Source organism: Wasmannia auropunctata, unplaced genomic scaffold, assembly GCF_000956235.1.
Source record: "Wasmannia auropunctata unplaced genomic scaffold, wasmannia.A_1.0 LD336095.1, whole genome shotgun sequence".
Taxonomy (NCBI): Eukaryota; Metazoa; Arthropoda; class Insecta; order Hymenoptera; family Formicidae; genus Wasmannia; species Wasmannia auropunctata.
In genome coordinates this window covers 3,074,696-3,093,231 of record NW_012026795.1, presented here as the reverse complement: position 1 = coordinate 3,093,231, position 18,536 = coordinate 3,074,696, and the positions used below count along the sequence as shown (strand labels likewise).

The window sequence follows — 18,536 nt, the reverse complement described above, 5'->3', positions numbered from 1 at the left end:
TAACAAAACCATGCGTTTGAACTGTAACAGTGATATCAGGGATTTATACACACGCATCCACGTAAAGCAATGAGGACAACCTGTTGCAGTAACAAGCTTCAAGTAATTTTTGCCATGGAGTATAGCAAATACTCCATCGAGGCGCGTTTTACATTCTGTAGGTCCGCACTGGTTCCTGCAGCCGCTCTCAAGCCACAGTCATCCTCATTGTTTACTGCGCGCACGGTAAATCCAAGTGCTTTTTCGGGGCACTCTCTGCTGGCAGCGTTAAATCACTCTCCAGAACAAAGGTGTGTCAGTTTCGCGTGCTGAAAAAGGTTACTGGCGGAACATAAGCGCAAGAAATCTAGTTTCGTAACCAGCGTTTGTTTTAGTTCAATACGATACGGGAATATTGAATAGCAAACTTGTAGAATGCTTATCATTTTTTTCACTTATTTTACAATATCAAATACGTTTTGATTATAATATGTAGAAAGAAAAAATTATATATATATATAATTTTTTATATTATATATATATTATTTTTATTATATTATTTATTAATTTACATTAAACATATATATTGTAACGTATTATACATTGTATAGGTGTTATTGAAATTTATTTTTTGAACTGAATTGAAAGCAATATACAATTTTTTACACAGTTCGATTATTTACAATCTGTGGGTTTGTCCTAAATCGCGGATTTACCACGTTGTATGTTGCATTTTTTAAATAAAATATTGCGTATACTTTTTTATACCATTTGCGCCGAAACAAATCTGATAACATTGAAGTACTAAATGCATTATTTTCTATATTCCGTTTCCATGTAACCATACACGTTGTTAACAAAACATGATATAAAAGTTATTTCAATTTTTTAAAAAATGTCATGTTTTGCGCACTCTTTGAAACGAATATTTCTTTTTTTATTTACAAGTATTGCTAAAAATAGTAAAATTGTTATACAAAAATTATTACATATTCTGAAAATTTAATAATTTAATTTCTAAAATAATTTATGCACCATTCTCTATGATTTTCAATTATCGTATAGTTTTATTATTTTATTTGTATGTATGTATAAAAGTAGCTTTTAATTAACTTCTTAATTTTAATTACTACTGAAAAGTAATTTTTAGGAAAAGAATAGACATTCTATAATAATAATAATAATAATAATTTTTATAGTAATAATAATAATTTTTAATCAAATGACTACTAAACGGAATAAATTATTTTTAATTTTCGTATTTAAATAACATTGGACGTAATAGATTTCTCTAATTTTTAGAATTTTGTTGTGCTTACAACAATCTTTTTAATTTACGTTTAAGAAAAGGATAACAGATTAATACTCGTATATATAAAATACGGGATAAAGATAGCATTCAGTAAATAAGACAAAAAAATATTGCACTTGACATATCCAATTCTTATTTGATTGTAAAGTAACTTACAAGACAATTTTTGCTTAACAAGCTCTGCAATCAACCTGCGAGATCGTTTTCAGAAGTACAGAAACGTAGGAACACTTGAACAGATACGAAGAAAAGTTCGGGAAACGAGAATACATATTATTGTGAGCGAGGTTGAGAAGTTTTCCTGGCGTATTTGCGCCGTGTAATATAGAAGACAATGGCTTTGAATACTGTCTCGGGAGTTCTTGCCTTAAGATCTTCCGGAATAATCTTTAACTCCTATAAAAAGATTCTGATCCAGTGTACTCCAAAATTAATTTTTTCATTAGAAATGATCTGTCCCACGGATATAAATGATCGAAATTAAGGATTTATTTTATATTAATTGAAATAATTTTTTTTTAAATTAAAATATAAGTAAAAATATTTTAAATATTTTAGATACTTTAAATAATATATGAAGTTGAGATATGAATATATTAATTTTACCGTTTATTTTCTTATAAATCAGATGTTTAAATTGAGTAGTAAAATTATTTGCAAGCGGACAAGTAGTACAGATTGACAATATGTACGACAGATTCTTTGTAAATACATGTGGCAAAACTAAACAAATTTAGTTTCTGAAAAAGACTCACATTAAAAAATTCGAAATATTAAATGAACTTTGTCTATTGAACAAGCATTATTTATATTGTTTGTTACTATTTAATGCATTTAATGATCGTATAAATTATCATATTAAATGATTAAAAAATCTTGCAGCATAATAGCACAAAGTATAATAATAAACATTTGATTAATTTCAATTGCAACAAAAAAATGAAAGAGAAATTTGTTAATTATGTTGTTTTAATATATAAAACTTTGGAGTCGGATTATGTAACGCAAGTTATTTCATGCATCGCGTTTCGCACTGATAGTTCTGCAGCTTAAGCATAACGCGTAATTTTCTGGCTGCGAAATGATGAGTGCAGGAAACTATAAGCGAGAATTCTATGTGTCCCGTAAAACGTTTATTTTACAAAACTTTTACTTTAATCTTCTTTCTTTTTTTTGAGAATATAGTGCCGCATACAACAAAAAATAAAAACTACAAGCAGTCATTTAAAAAGCATGTGCGCTTGCACTTCACAGTTCACTAACGGACATGGTAGGAAATACGATGATAATGGCAACGCTTTAGACAAAAGTTTATTCTTGTCGCAGTTTTTATTATCTGGAGCAACATATGCGTGTCCACTGCAACCGGCGTGGCCCACGCAAATTTGTTACCGCAACGTTATAATATTTTTATTATTTTATATAAATCCGTTGTGTAACACATTGAATATGTAAATTGCAGAAATTCACATTTCTATAACTTTGTTTTAATTATAATGACATTTTCAGGCAAGCGAATATTTTCTCGTTATTCCCTAACAATACGATGCCTTTATAAATTAATTAATGCTACGTCAAATTAAATTCTTGAAATTCTGTCTATAGCAGATTTAGTGAAATATAGATACGTGTGTATCCGATGATTTTACGGCACATTTTTATTGAAACGGAAAAAGAGAGAAGAATCCATTATCTCCGAATAAAGTCCTATTCGTGAATCCATTAAAATGTATATTCGTGTTCCGCGTATTTACATCCGCCGCAACTTTGCCCAAAAATGAAATTGCGCCCGGGCGCTGGGATGACGCTTGTACGTGGCTAACCCGGTTGTCCTCTGTAATACATCAGCGGGACGATTACATATTACAGGTGTCGCGTTACGTGCCAAAGCCAGCCGACACCTCACGCGCCGCCCGCAAATCTATCCGGCGACAACACGTGCCACTTATTGCACCGATGTACACGCACAGTAAGCCGCGTATACGAACGTGCTTAATCTGTCTAATCAATTTTTGCTCCGTTCATACGATCGATGATCAATGTAATGAGGAGTAAACGAGGTTGCTTCATGTTTCGCACCGCGATGGGATTTGCAACGCGTATAATGAGCACTCAGACCGCAATCGGATAGTATTCATGCACCGAAATGCGATTAATGAATATAAGCACATTTATAGAGATCTCTCTCTCTCTCTCTCTGTAAGATTTTCCTTCATCTCCGTTTATACAGCCTTCGCTACTATAAGTATAAAGCATCCCGCAAATTGACCATTAAATGTTCTATAATAAAAATAAATTTAAAAAACACGTTTTATTGAAAAATAATATTTCTTTTTATAACAATTTTAACATTTTGTTAGTTCTCCTTTATCTTTCATTATCGCTTTTTCCAAGAAAACGCAATAAATTGAGGGTGCTTTATACTTATGACCAAAACTGTATATGCGATCTAAATTTTATTTTGAAAGTTTGAAACTTCAAGAATCATTTTTTCGTCTTTTTTTGCATAAACTGCTTAAAGTACACTATTACATTAATTACAGAATAATGGAATTGTTTATCGCATGCTCGGCTTAATAATTTGCAGCGTGTTATTGCGCCTCTATCCATTTATTTTTATTACTTTCCTTATGTTTTTTTTTTTCAATTCGCGCCACTCCTTCCACGGGAGTCATTATTACATGCTTTACGCGCGATTCACCCATCTCGGGATCTAATAGACCATCCTTATCAACTCCTTGGCTTTGTCGGTCACCCTCGACACGTATTCCTTCTCCGCGTTATTCGCGTCCACACCGCACCGAAGTGGAGTGTTCGAAAAAGGGCCGGACGTATCTTGAAAAGAATTCCATTCGTCGGCGTACACGGGCCGCTCCGGGTACCGACGTGCCCTGTCGGAAAGAGAAGGGCACGTACTCGCTCGCGTTTACCTCCTTTCTCGCCCTCGTCGCCACCCCCTCCCCCTCTTCCCTTCCTCCTGCCCCATGCACGAGCATACGTGGAAACTGGAGATTCCATCGATGTCAGGAAAAGTAGGTCGATCGAAGTCCCGGCCTTTTGCTGAAAAAGCGAGGAGCCGGCTCCATTGTCGCTTGGAGTAGTCCGCCGTCGAGGGAATTACCTCTCTCCCCTTTCAACCCCTCTCTTTCCACCACTCTTCCGCGCCATGGCGGTGCTTTCTCTTTTTTGCCAATTAAAGCCCCAGACTGGACATTTCTCTCTCTCTCTCTCTCTCTCTCTCTCTCTCTCTCTCTTCTCCCCTTCCGCCCTTCTTTCTTCTCTTTTTTCTCTTGCATGAGCTCCGCGGAATATCCCACGGCAATAAGGAAGTTCCGCGAGCTCTCTCGCGTATACCATGGATTCTGCTCTTCCGGGCGAAATTTCACGGGCCATTGACGCCTCGGTCTTTGATATGTCCGTTGGATAGTGCTGGCCACTTCTACGTGGATACGAGCCTCGAGAGAGAGCTCCGGCAGGTATATGGCGTGACGATTTTTGCTTTGCATGTAACGTGGCCGTAATAGCGCGATACGGACGGTATCCCATGGCAGGAAAAATCTTAGGGACGCGCGAATCGACGTAACCTTACTGCACCGTGCCGTGGATAACGTGGGAGATTGTATGTATTAAAAAGAGTAAACCATCCCCACATTTGAAAGTCGCCCTTTATGATGCTACGGTATCACTACGGCATTATCTTTTATTACAGCCAGGGATTAATTCGGGTTAGCTTAACCTTTGGATGCTATAACCATGCAGCCTGAAAAATTAGGTACTTTACGCCAATTTTGGGGTCTTCGGTGTCGTGACTGAAAATACACAGATGGGAGCAATGCAAACTTTTATCATTATTATTTTAGAACAAGGAATCTTTTGTTATAATTTAACAACATCGTGCTCGTTAGAGTTCAGATTAAATGTACTTATTAGCTGTGCATAAGACAATACAAGTGGAGAATATGTAGACTTTCGAAAAACACGATTTATCCCAGGATCGGAAACAAAAACACTAAAATATGTACAATGTTGGAAATATAAGCAACATCGAATGAAAAAAGATTAAAATGTTATATTGAAAGTAGGCCAACTGATGTTTATATTGGTAAAATTTTATAAAGGAAAAATACGTTTGTTTAAAAAAAAAGGAAAGGAGTGACTCATAGTTTTATTTTATTATATTGAAGTTGAATTTACAGAATTTTACAAAGCTGAAACTTAGAGCTTTAATTTTTGTACACTTTAATATAGTTCTGGTCACAGCGAGACTATATCAGTTCTTGTTAGTTAAAGCTCGGCGCAGGTTGTATACGCGTGTAGAGGGAAAACGAAAAATATGTATGAATCCAGAAAAACGCGATATTTTTGTCAGAGGAGCGAAAATATGGGCTAGAAAAAAATAAAAGTAGATGTAGGTCAGCCAGTGTTTATAGTAGTACGAAGTAAAGACAAAACTGGCTGATACAGCGGATTGGTAAGATTAGCTGGTGCTGTCGTTACGTTGGTTTTGGCACACTGGCGATCTCGGTGAAGCTATCGCGTTAAACAATGTGCACGGGCGGCCTCCTCGCCGCACGTAATTTTCCCCTAAATCGCGATGGTAGCCATTGGCCTCGGTTCGCCGAGCGGAAGAAGTTCGAAAGCCAGCGACGGCAACCACCGTAAATCGCCAACTCAATAAAGCAGGGCATAACACTTTATCTCGGGCATAAGTGCACCCGCCGACTTCCGTGCGTGGGTCGAAGAAGCATGGTCGCGGTATGAAAAGACGTTGCCCGCGGCGGTAGGATCGCTGGGTTATGGTCAAACTTGTTCTTCCGCAACAAAACCGCGATACATCAACGAGTTACCGCGGCGTTTTCGCTGCACTCGAACGCGGGTGGATTCACCGGACGCACATCCGTAAATTTTTATTGCCAATTCTGCCGCGACGAGACCGCATTTAATAACACGTTTAATTGCAAATTTACGAGGACAAGAGAGATAAGAAAATCTGGTTTATTAAAAGTTTTTTTTTTTCAAGGAAAAAAAAAGTTTCATTGCCATTTCGAGAAAAAGGGGCAAAACATTAATTTCTGCTCATGTAAGATCTGTAGACATTGTTCCTCCAAATATATGAATGCTTCGTCAATAAAACGGTTGGACCGCATGACATTTTGTGAACAATTTTTGCAAGGTTAACACCTTCAAATGTTGAATATCGTATAGCTTGTTGTCCGTAATTTTTTTATTGGTGATCGATATACGAATGTGTGGTGAAGCTTTTGTTTCGTAAAAAATATTTATAAAAATACGCGGAAATAATCAAGAATCTGCAAGAGCCCCTTTTTGATTTATCCTCGTTTATCGGTATTAGATATCGGCGCAAGAGCAAACACGCGGCAATCCGTAAGCTCGCAAACTGCGCCCGTCGCAAGAAACTTCCCAGCGCGACGCGATTTCCGCTCCCCCGCAGGGAGAGAAGCGCAAAAACGATACTATCGGCAGCTGCAATGCAAGCCGTTCCGGTTCATTGAAATTCGCGAATGCAACGTTACGTCGTAACGAGACGAGTAGACAACGTCTGTTTCACCCCGAGGGAACGCCCGTACGTAAGAAAACGATCGCGTCGCCTGCGGAGTTTCAATCGCGGAACTCACGATTTGTCGCAATTTTCGACAAAAATAGAAAGTTTTTCTCTTCCTTGTCTTTTTTCCTCTCTTGCTGAAAGAACGATGAGAAACAATCACGGTTGCTCGCTAATAAGGTACACTTTATAAACCGGCGTCGCGTCGCGAACTTAATTGCGTTTTGCGCGGTGGCGGCGACGACGGCGGCGATGATAGCGCGACGGCCGCTTTATTAAAAGCTGGTTTTGTGGTTTCAGATGAGTTCAGGAGTAAGGTGGCTTGCGAGAACGAAGTCGTCAATCTCGTTTGCCATCCCGGCCAGAGGGTGGCGATTTTCAGCGCTGCTTTCGGTAGAACGCAGTACGAGTCCCTGCAGTGTCCGCAGCCGCTGGGCGTGCAAGACGAAAGTAAGTGCCGCCATCAATTTAACATTTTGCGTCTCTCTGTTAATTATAATTTACTTATTGTACTTCTTTTTAATTTTTTTTAACTCTTCCTTTTTTATCGATATTACGTGACATTTGTGACATATGCCATACATCGTATTACGTATTATTGAAGTCAATAAGTAATCGAACATAAACTCGTGAACTTCAACGCGTTACGAACTCTCTCGCGTGCGACTCGTTACGCTTTGATACCTTGGTTTTATGTCGTTTCCGAGTACGTTGTTCGCTTTGTATGAAATGTTAGTTACGGACACTTTCCGACATTATAGTAGCTGACGTTAAGTATTTATTTATACGCAGATGTAAATCTCGCGTATTATTAAAGTAACGATATCCATCATACACATCGTGTGCGTAAATATCAAACCGAAATCCTCGCAAGTCGGACAGCGAACTGACGCTTCAGTTTCTAGTGATATAATGAGAATCGATCGATAATCTCTGTTGTTCATCTCTTCTGTTTGCCGATGAGTTTTTCTCTGCGGAGGAGCCTTCGAGTCGATGTTTGTCCTAGTTTATTGTCATACTTGGCGACGAGATTGCGACTCTTTCTTCCCGTGGCTGCCGAAGTTTCGGATGAGGTTCGGGTGATGTGGGAAGAGAAAATTAAAGTGAGTTCTCCCGCAGGGTATTCCTAAAAAAAGGGAGAAAAAAAATGAAGTCGAGTGTTTCCGTCTCCCAAGTGGAGCGGGATAATTCAATGACCGACAGATGCATTTGGGCGCCAAATGTGACGTTTGATATCGGGGAAAGCCTGTTATTCGCGTTCGCGCGTCGTGAGAGGCGCACGCCGCGCCGCTTACTTTTAATTCAGGAAGAACGAAGAGCTACCCTCTCCCTCCTCCCTCCTCGTTCTCAAGACGTGGTTTTATTTAACTTTTCAAAGTAAATTCTTTTAACTCGCGAATGAATGCTCCGGTCGACCGCTCGCGTTCCCACGACGACTTTTTGTCCCGTCCAATCAATCGATTCCTATACGGAAGCGCACGGAGAGAGCACCGAACGGGAGAACGTAAACGAGAATGGTTTGCGCTGCGAAGACTATACTGCTCTGATACTTTAACGATACCATTGAATTCTTGATACATTGAAACGTTATTGTTTTACGAATTTAAGGATGTTCTTATTTATTTAACTGGTCTTTTATTTTTAATATTGTATCATGTTTCGAATCTTCATAATAATTTTAGATTATTGAAATGATAATCCACGTATACTGCACGAATTATTCAGGATTGGAAACGCGTTACTTGCAACGCCGTTACCATTACAGTTTTTTTTTTAGTAACGAATTAGTAACGACGTTATATTTTTTTATTAATAATAGTAATGGTAACGCACTTGCATTTTTGGGTTAACGATAACGAATATAATCGTTACTTTTACCATTACTTTGTACACGTACAATACGCGTGCATGGAACGAACATGGAGCGAATTTTAAGAGAACAAAGTATTATATTTTACCATGTTGCAATTAGCCATAACAACCACTATAAATCTTATATTAAACTGGTCAGTTAGCTGGTCATAGACAATTGGATGCCACTCTAAAAAAAAATTTATTAAAATTCGGTGAAAAAGTAACGGAAATTGTAAAAGTACCGATATGGTTTTTGAGTTGCGATAACGCTAACGAGATATTTTTTCCAATGAATAAACGAGTTACGATAATAAATTACTTTTTTTCAGTGAGTAACGAGTAACGGTAACGAGTTATTTTTTTTAAAGTGACTTTCCAACCCTGCGATTATTCTTACGATCTTATAGTAGCTAAACAGATATCCAATTTTAGAAACAAAAAACTAGAAAGAGAAGTAAAGAATCAGTTACTCTCGGTTAACTTTATAAAAAGAGAAATTTATTTATTTGCCTTTTTAACTCTTCTTAAGAGAAAATATCATTTCCGTTCCTTTTATAGGCAAAGGAAATTCTGGTTTTACAGTTGTATGAATAGCTCGGCTCTGTTCACGATGATCCAATAAATCTCTCCATCCGACACAATTCCTTGGTCCACTTGTCCGGTCATCATCCGCGAACTCGTTGAGCTACCCTTTAACGCGCGGGGTCGAAAGGTTGCTTGCCGCTTGAGTGCGACAATAAGGAACAAAATCTACGGAATGGTGCCGCGTTATAATAGTGCTTTTTCGTGCTTCTTTCCCATGAATAGCTCGTGGTCGTCTTGATATCCCTTCACTGAGATGCGCCGCCGCGTCGTCACGTCTCAGGTCGACGTGAGCGATACGTACATTTTCCCCGCACAAAAGAGTATCGGAAACTCCGAAGACTTCCTGCTCTCCCTAGGATTCCGTCTTTTCTGTCATTTTGCGTGAAGCCTCGGATCGATAAATTCTCATTCTTCCTCCGGCGCGGCTGTGTACTGTTGGCCAGCTTTTCTAAATTTTATTCAATAACGAAAACAGAAAACGCTATATATGTATATATAGTAGTGTCTTCCGTACATCACAAATGATGTACGTATAGAATCAATCTTACTGATATTTTATAAATGTTTGAACGCGAGTTAGCAAAATAGCAGATCACTCTACTTGTGTTACAATTAGATTCAAGAGTTAATTGCACGCGGAAATTGCGTTTTAACGTTTGCCTTATGTAATCTTCACGTGATTTTTGATTTAAAACAATGGATTTATATCTTTAAAAACACTATCTTTAACTTTTGTGAGTTGTATGCATAGAACGAACCAGTCATCCTCTTTACCTTTATGGAGTTGTTATTGTAAAATGTACAAATTTCGTTGTTCCTTTTGCAGTTTCGCGTAAAATGGAAATATCAAAAATACGAAATTTTTTTCAGCTTTCTTTTCTTGTGCATGTTTTGTTACTGTTACCATTATACTGTTACAGATTGCATGATGGACTTTGCGACGGAAACCGTAATGCAATTATGTCATGGCAAACGACGATGCTCAGTAGTGGCTAACATCACAACGTTTGGCAGACCAGACCCTTGCAGTCCAAACAGCAAAACGTATCTCAAAGTCGTGTACACCTGTGGTAAGCGAAAGAAATTCTCTTGTCTTCAATTTTGCTGCCATGAAATATGACCAAATGTACAGCGTGTCTCGCAAATGGCTAACGTTCTTATTTTTAGAACTAAACTTTATTTAAACGTAATTAATTAATTGTATATTTATCTTTCACAAACAATATAAACGCTATGAATATATTTATTATAGATTCTGGTAAGGAATAATAGCTTGGGATAATTTTGAACACGAGGTATGATCGAATACTAAGAGATACGCCGTATATTTTGCCGTTCCCGAGTCGCAAATAGAATGGACAAGTTGATGATCGAGTTGCAATAACATTATGAAAAAAATAGCGGCAAGGGATTTAGTATCTAGTCGCGCAGAGAGAGAGAGAAGTAATTACTTATTTAAACGGTAAAATTGTACCGAGCGTTTTCCCGAGAAAGTGTTGCCGGCGGCGATTCAGCGTTGCAATCCTTGAAAAGTAGTGAGAAAAACTGATATTGCGGGCCGTGCAATAACGCGTTCGGTAGGGGGATCTATCCGAAGCTTGTTGCACAATGGCGTATAATGAGCGCACAGGAACGCTCTTCTCTGAGAAGAAGTTATTTTATTGCGAGGTTTGAAGTGACTCGGCGCGCGGCAGCAACGAGTCAGCGACAAGCTTTAAACAAAATGACGTCGTCGCAGGGTCTCTCTCTCCTTCAGCCATCCGACGGGACGGGATTCGTACTGAATTTTGTCCTCGACATTTTTAATGGGCACTCTTCCCCGTAGGAACGGTGCGTCACGAAGAATAGCGAAAGAAACTGTTGTGAAAACTGTCGACGAAAACTAACGAGCGGCATCACCGGAGCGCGTATTCCGCGAGCATGACGTCGCAGGACGTTATCCTCTGCAGGAAAACGGGAAAACTAGAATTTCCGACCGACGTCGTTGATGCAAGATGCAATTTCATTCCGCGTGTTTACTCGTTTGTTTACAATCGAAAAAGTAATACGAAAAGTACTTAATAATAATTTTACACGCGAGTGTCGATTTTACATCGCGCGCCGCGGTGTGTGTTCGCCAATTTTTTTGGGGGGGAAAAAACTAATCAAAAATTCTCCGCAATTTAAAAAATGAAAAAAGCGCGTTGTGTAGAACGCAAATGCGTCTAGCCGCAATATCTGCATCGTCGTTGAATTTTCGAGCGCGAGTACACACGCGCGCCCGCGTGTGCACACTCTTTTCGCGAAAATCTTCGAATCTTTTCAGCGGTGCCGCAACGCCGCAATAACATTCTTCGCGAAAAGTTGCACGCGAATTGGGAGACGTTAACAGGGGAAGTTTTATACTACTTGCTGCAGGATGCTTATGCCGCCCTCGCGAGAGCAACGAAAAAGCGACGCACGGTCTTGTCGCAGTGTTACTCCCATGCTCCACAACCTTTTTTTTACTCTCACGAACGAAATTACACATACCCCGCGTGCACGTATACATTTTGTCAGCAAATAGCGCCGCGCGCGCTCTTATAACCGGGTATTACTTTGTTGCGGAATACCTCGTTTACATTAATCGTAACCATCTTTTACCTCCTTAACAAAGGTAGGAAAGTGTGGAAAAGAAGGTACCGTGTTATAAAAATACGCCGCAATTTTTCTTGAAATGTGTATAATTTATTCCTTCCGTGGGAACTGGCTTGTGAATTCTTCGTTATAAAAACTTACTTTAAGAATTGCTAAAAAAGAAAAGAAAAAAAAAAGAAAACTGATCGAGAAGGAGATGGAGAATTGAGAAATGAGTATCAAGATAGCATTACGCATAATGAATAACATTATTTTCTAACTAAATATTCTTATTTAAAGTATACTTAAGATGTTCCCTTTTGATCTCACTTCGACGATTCACTTCAGGGTTCACGCGATAATCATTACAAATGTCAGACACAGCGTAATTATGAAATGCATCTTCTTCATATTTGATTAATATGATGTAGATTATTTTTCGATTGAAAAGATTCGAGATGAAATTTAGTCGCGATTAAAATGCCTCTTAAATGCCTCTTGGCAGCGGGAGGGGTAAGGCAGTCGCGCGCCCTTTCGTGGCTCGTCGCACGTCAAATTACCGGCCGTAAACGACCGTGCACGGATTATGATTCGCGCGACGTAGCCGAGAACGCATTTGCATGTGCCTGTGAATGCCCGATGCGAGCTCATTAGTCAATGTCACTTCGGTTCCTGTTACCGACCGGCAACGTTTGTGAAAGAAAGGAAAAAAAAAAGAATCGTCGCTTGGTATTCTAATTTAGCGGTGAGTCATGCATAGTTCTTCGTGGCACGCGGCTCGTCCGGTGGGCGCGAGCAAAATATGCGCATTCGTTGGTACGTGAAAAAATTCGTGAAATAATAAACGTCCGTCGATTCGAGTCGGTCGCATCTTTTCGCGAGTGAACGTTTTGAAATATATCGTACATAAAATTACATTTTGAAATTTTTATAACAGTTCCGTTACAAAAATACAGTGCTTTGCGAACATAAAAATTTGTGGTTATTAAGATGTTAATATAGTGATATAAGTGTTTTAAATTTATTAAGTTTTTTCTCCCCTTTTTCTTTTAAGATGCATTATTTTTTTCTTTAAATTGGGATTGTTTTTGCGTATAATATAAAAAAAATTGTACGTGATTTTGAGTAGTTCCTTACAAATTCTTATTGAATAATATAAAGAAAAAGTTTCTATTAAACTGACTTATTCGTTGGATCACGTTTAAAGTAATTCACGGTATTCTAAGGCAATATCAAACCTTCCTTCTTATTCATGCATGTATGCGCACACGTTGCCAAGAGAACATGCTCGAGGAATAATAAACTGGCGGCATGATAAGAAAGTAAGGCTTGTTGTGAATCGAATTTTTTCGCGTCGTAGATCGCTGGTTCAAAAAGTCAAGTTGCATAAAAATCACGTCGAAATTATTTTATTCATTGCAACGCCTTCGTAAAAAATGACAATAAATACGTGTAGATGAAAGCAGAATGATATATTGGTTATATTTTATAAATCACATCCATTATATTTCAATTTTATATGCATTTTGAACTTTGATGAGATGTAGATTTAAATTATACAGAATATTGCGTATCGAAAATATTCATGTTTGAATAAAAAAATCAAGATCACATTACAATAATTTTATATATTACACAGCGTATTTATAATTTTTTACATTTTGATTTACATTTTTAAAGATTAACAAAAGAGTAAATGTGATTGTTTAATAAGATGTTCAAAGTTGCAGTTGAAGGATGACAAAACGGATGAGGAACCGTAGATATATTTTTGGTGATACATAAAATTAACGTGCAGCGCCGGAAACATTCTTTCCGTTGAACTTGCACTCACGGATGACGATATTCCGAATGAAATCGATCGCACTTCCCATACTATTCATACTATTTCTATAAAGCGTGCTTCTCATACTATTCGTACTATTTCTGTAAAGCGTGCTCGCTGTCTTCGTTGCCGAGTTCTCCCGGGGTATTTACTTGGAACAATTACCGGGCGATTTCAAAGTGTAATTGGATCCGCATGAATTATCAATGTACATCAAAGTCCCACCTCCTCCCCTTTGATCTGACACGCGCGTGGATCGTCAATCGTGTTCGTGGAATTGGAAGTAAAGCTCTGCAAATCCGCGTTCCGCGAGATATAATCGAGTCCTAATCGATTATTAGCATCGGAAATATGCTAATTGGATTTGATATGATTTGGTGTTCAGAATAATTGTTATTGTTATAATATAACAAAATTATCAGAGTAGACAAGAATATCCATTATGAGATATCCATTATAATTCTGACTTGTCGAGTTAAATGTTTGACTCGAATTTTTAGTAATAATACGAACACAAATTATCATCACGCATCTATGAAATATTTTATCTTTCAGAGAAGTAGAAAGTTCATCTTTTGACGTACTTCAACTTTTTATTTTATTCTGTAACTTTTCATTTTTTTTCTTATATCGAGAAGCATATATTAAAAATAATAAAAAGACACTCTCCAAGAATTACTGGGACATTATGAGGATATAAAGTCACGGATAAAATGCTCTCACCGTGATATACGTAATAAAATTTTTAATCGTCACAAATTAGTCTTCATCCACGTTAAATATATATTTTTCCACGAGGTAATATCCGCGAAGTAAAAAATCTCTCTTTCAAGAACTTATTTACAGCAGAAGCTATTAAAGAACCATGCCGGCGGAGAAGGGCAAACTTCAGGAAGGAAAATATTCAAAGTATGTTTTTTTTTCCGGTGTATGCGAACTTCCATGAATTATAAGAGGCAGAACACGGTATCATCTATGAAGCAATTCCTGATTCCATTTATCAACTCTATTTAAGCGGCGCTTCATTAACCGCAAATTTATTCCATCATTGCCTTTTGCACTTAATTCAACGTTGCAACTGTTTCGGCTTGTGTAATTAGGTTTCCGTGACTAAAATTTTCAGGATTCCTTGTGAAAGAAGATACTGTGGAAACAGATTTACTTTTCAATTAATACTTAGGTAGAAAAACGATTTAATTGATTAAACAAAAAAACTCATTGAATTATTTCTCGATTTTAAAATTACATCGCCGCGAGTATTGCATTGTTTACTTTAATAAAATTAGTGTCTTATTTTTGTGTGAATTCTCCGATTCTGTTCTCTGTTCAGTTCGGCGGTGTGGCTACGTTTAATAACTCCAACGGACTTCGGATACGAATCACGTTAAATATTACACAGCTAAACTTTTCCAGATAATACTGCTTGATTAATCATAAATCATGATAATGGTTATTAGCTGACGTTACGTACGACAAGAATGAGCAACTTGAGAATTCTCTTCTGTTATATATTATACGTCTGTTTTATTAATTATTACCAACGTCTCTCTAACGGCAGAAGTAAAATTCGTCGGATTTTACCATCCGTTTCTATGAAACAGTGCTGAAACTGAATCACCCGTTGATTTCACACATGGGATCTCGTTGACAAAGTGAATGTACATACGTAGCCTATGCCCAAAGTCAAATCAGTCGACGCTTAACGATGTATGAATGCGTTGCTTAATTTCACGATACGAATACGGTCGACTGATATATCAGTCATTCGAAAAAAATTGATTTAAACTCATGGTTTATTTTCGTCTCGTCGCGCACGCGATCGCGGTTAATTATACCTTGTTTTTCGCAAGAGAATTGCCAATTCTCGCCAATAGCACCCGGCTGATTTCGCCATTTCATATACATGGCTTCGCGTCCGTCAATATAAAATCATTTATGGAAATATCTTTTAGCTACATTCACAAGACCATTCAGTTCAGTTTAATGCGTTTAAATAATTTCCTAGAAGACGTTAATTGAGCAATTTCGTTGAAAGTTATCTGCAAAACTTTGATTGAATTCACTTTGCATTTTGCAAAACTTTTTTAAACTTTTTTTCCGTAGTTTTGAAGTTGCCAAACTTTTCTTATTACAATCTCCCCTTTTTTTTTGGCCTTTTGAAGAGATATATTTTTCGTGACCTAAGATTTTTTGAAATATCTTCAATGGAATAGTTAGATATTGGCGGTCGATCGGCTTTTACATAATAGCCGTTCGATTTACAATAATAGGGGCCATTGATACGCTCCGTGCTGTTTAACGAAGCGTCGATGCATCACGGCAATTCGTCTCAATTGAATTTTGACACGTGGCTGAAGAGCCATGTCAATCAACGATAGAAAATCAAGCGCTCGCGTAGCCACGAAGCTAATTAGGGATCGAAGTGCCAACTCGATGGCGCGTATGGCTATATAGCTACTTTACATCACAGCGTTCATCGCCGAGGTAATGACCCCTCGAATTTCAGCCATTAATCGAAGCTGCGCTGCTCTAATGAAAAATATCCTTCATGCGGCGAATAATCAATTCAATCCGTGCGGAACGAAGTTGTTATTCGATATTGACTGATAATTTACATTTAAACGGTATATATTTCGCATGCAGCGTTGTTATAGATTAACTAATTCTTTGGTTAATTCTTGAGTCCCGTTGTTTTCATTATCAACGAAAATGCGTTTATTTATCGCATTATGTAACCGCAATATATTTCCATTAGAAATGCGGCGAGCTAATATATCATAATCTACGGTTACTGAGACGTATTTTAATTAATAAATTGCGAATGCACGAGGTTATGTGTATTAATGGATGATATTTGCTGAAAAATATGCCATATTTCTAAAACGCTGCTGTCACAAAATATTTGCGAAAACAGAAATTTGTGTGAGTGATTACATTTGTCCAAAGAAAAAAGCAAATATTGACAAGTGCTTCGAGATAGCGCCATGAAATCGAAGAGACAGGGGGAAAAAAATATATTGATTTTTTTAACGTTTATTTTCCAATGTCAGCAACGGTGCATTTTATGATATGAGATACAGGAGGTGCCTCTCGAAGATAACCAAATATTTTTTGCACGGTTATCGCATAATTACAAAATTGAACGTGAAAGGGCAAAGAAATGTGAATTTTGAGTTTAAGTAAAACTGTTTTGCTCCTTTTTGCCATAGATATCCGACTGGAATAAAATTATAAATTGAAACTAACTTTAATTAAATAATTCTCTCTTGACATATGCATTATCAATATTATTAATATACTATCCATATTTGTCGCGCATTTGTTATTAATGCCAATCGTATTTTGCGTGCATTTTGGTATTTGTGTTTGTAATTATTAAATCATGTTGGTCAAAAATTTTGAAATATAATTAATTACTTGTTGCCGATATTAATTGATTAATTTGTTACATTTACATAATTTATAGAGAAAGAACGTAAGCATGCGTGAGCTGAAAGTAGCAAAACTTTTTTAAAGCTTGAAGCGCGAAATGGGAAGATCAAACTTGCGAGCAAAACTATCTTTTAACTATGCAAACATGTGTGATACTTTCAAGGTCCTTTGCCGGGAATTTCTCTCGATTTCCATTTTAAGGAGTGAATTATAGCGTAGCGATGCCTCATGGAAGATTAATGAACTAATTCTTCAGTACCAACTCCATTCCATTTCGATTTTCAACTTTGAATGCTTTCGAAAAAGCGAGTCGCTACACGCACATCACGGCCATCGATACGGTTAATAGACGAGTTGCGAAATAAAAACGTCACGTATAAGAATGCGACTAAATTTTATTAAACGCCGCGCCCGTTTTCTTCCGTTTCCTTGTTCCGTCGCAATTTGCTTCCTACCGACACCGTCGGACAGACGTTAATTCTCAACTTTGAGTGGCAGTTGCCAATTCCCTTTAATTTTCACGACAGTTGTGCTCATAACAATTCCCGATTCTGTCTGCGGAACGGTGTGTATAGCCAGGAGCGCTTTTAACCATTGTACGCATTATGCGTGAGAATTGCGCCCTGTTCCTAGGTCCAGACGAGTATAATTCGTCTTTCCACGTCGACGTGCGCTAATAATTTGCGCGTGGTATACCGGTCGACACTTGAATTATTCGATTTACGTTTAACAATTCAGCCCGGCGCCGATCAATCGCTATTGTTTTCGACATTCAGTCCGACGGTGTCGTGCGATACGGACATCCATATTAATAAATGCCTTAATCTGTATGCATTCGGTTATTCGTGAGAAGCATGTGTAAATGCGCTTCAAAGATAGATTAGACTTTGAGAGATATTTGTATTTTTATTGTTTATAAAACATATGAAATAAATTGTCAAATTTGAAGTAATAAAATTGAGGAAAATCTCGATTCCGTCGAGATTGGATAAAATTAATCTCCTACTTTGTGCAATGATGACTCATGAATTATAATAAAAATTAAAAGTTATACGTTATAATTATTGAGATGCAAACAGCTCAACATATTTTCATATTCCTTAAATTTTGAAATTAATCAGATGTGATCAATAATAATAAGAAATCAGAATATTATTATTATACATAGCGAATAATCTAAATAAAAAAGATGAACTTTTAAGTTTATATATTTATGAAAACTAGAAATAATAAATAAATTATTAAATGGAACGAATAAAAGCGAATAGGCATATTGATTTAAAAGTTTAAGCATAACATTTTTGTTGCGCGTTTTCATCTAGGTCATTTTATAATATGTTTTTTTCTGTTGACAAGATTTTAATTTTCTCTCTTCGATTATTAATTTGCCG

At 37.2% G+C, this 18,536-nt stretch overlaps 1 protein-coding gene across 1 annotated transcript in view; it reads left to right on the top strand.

The window, feature by feature from the left end:
• The window catches only part of LOC105462810 (protein eva-1 homolog C-like), a 131,268-nt gene that overhangs the window by 98,369 nt on the left and 14,363 nt on the right, over window positions 1-18,536 (top strand). Inside the window, exons 4-5 of the mRNA XM_011709660.1 lie at window positions 7,155-7,304; window positions 10,214-10,363. Coding sequence (XP_011707962.1) covers window positions 7,155-7,304; window positions 10,214-10,363 — 300 coding nt within the window. The remainder of the gene's footprint in view (window positions 1-7,154; window positions 7,305-10,213; window positions 10,364-18,536) is intronic.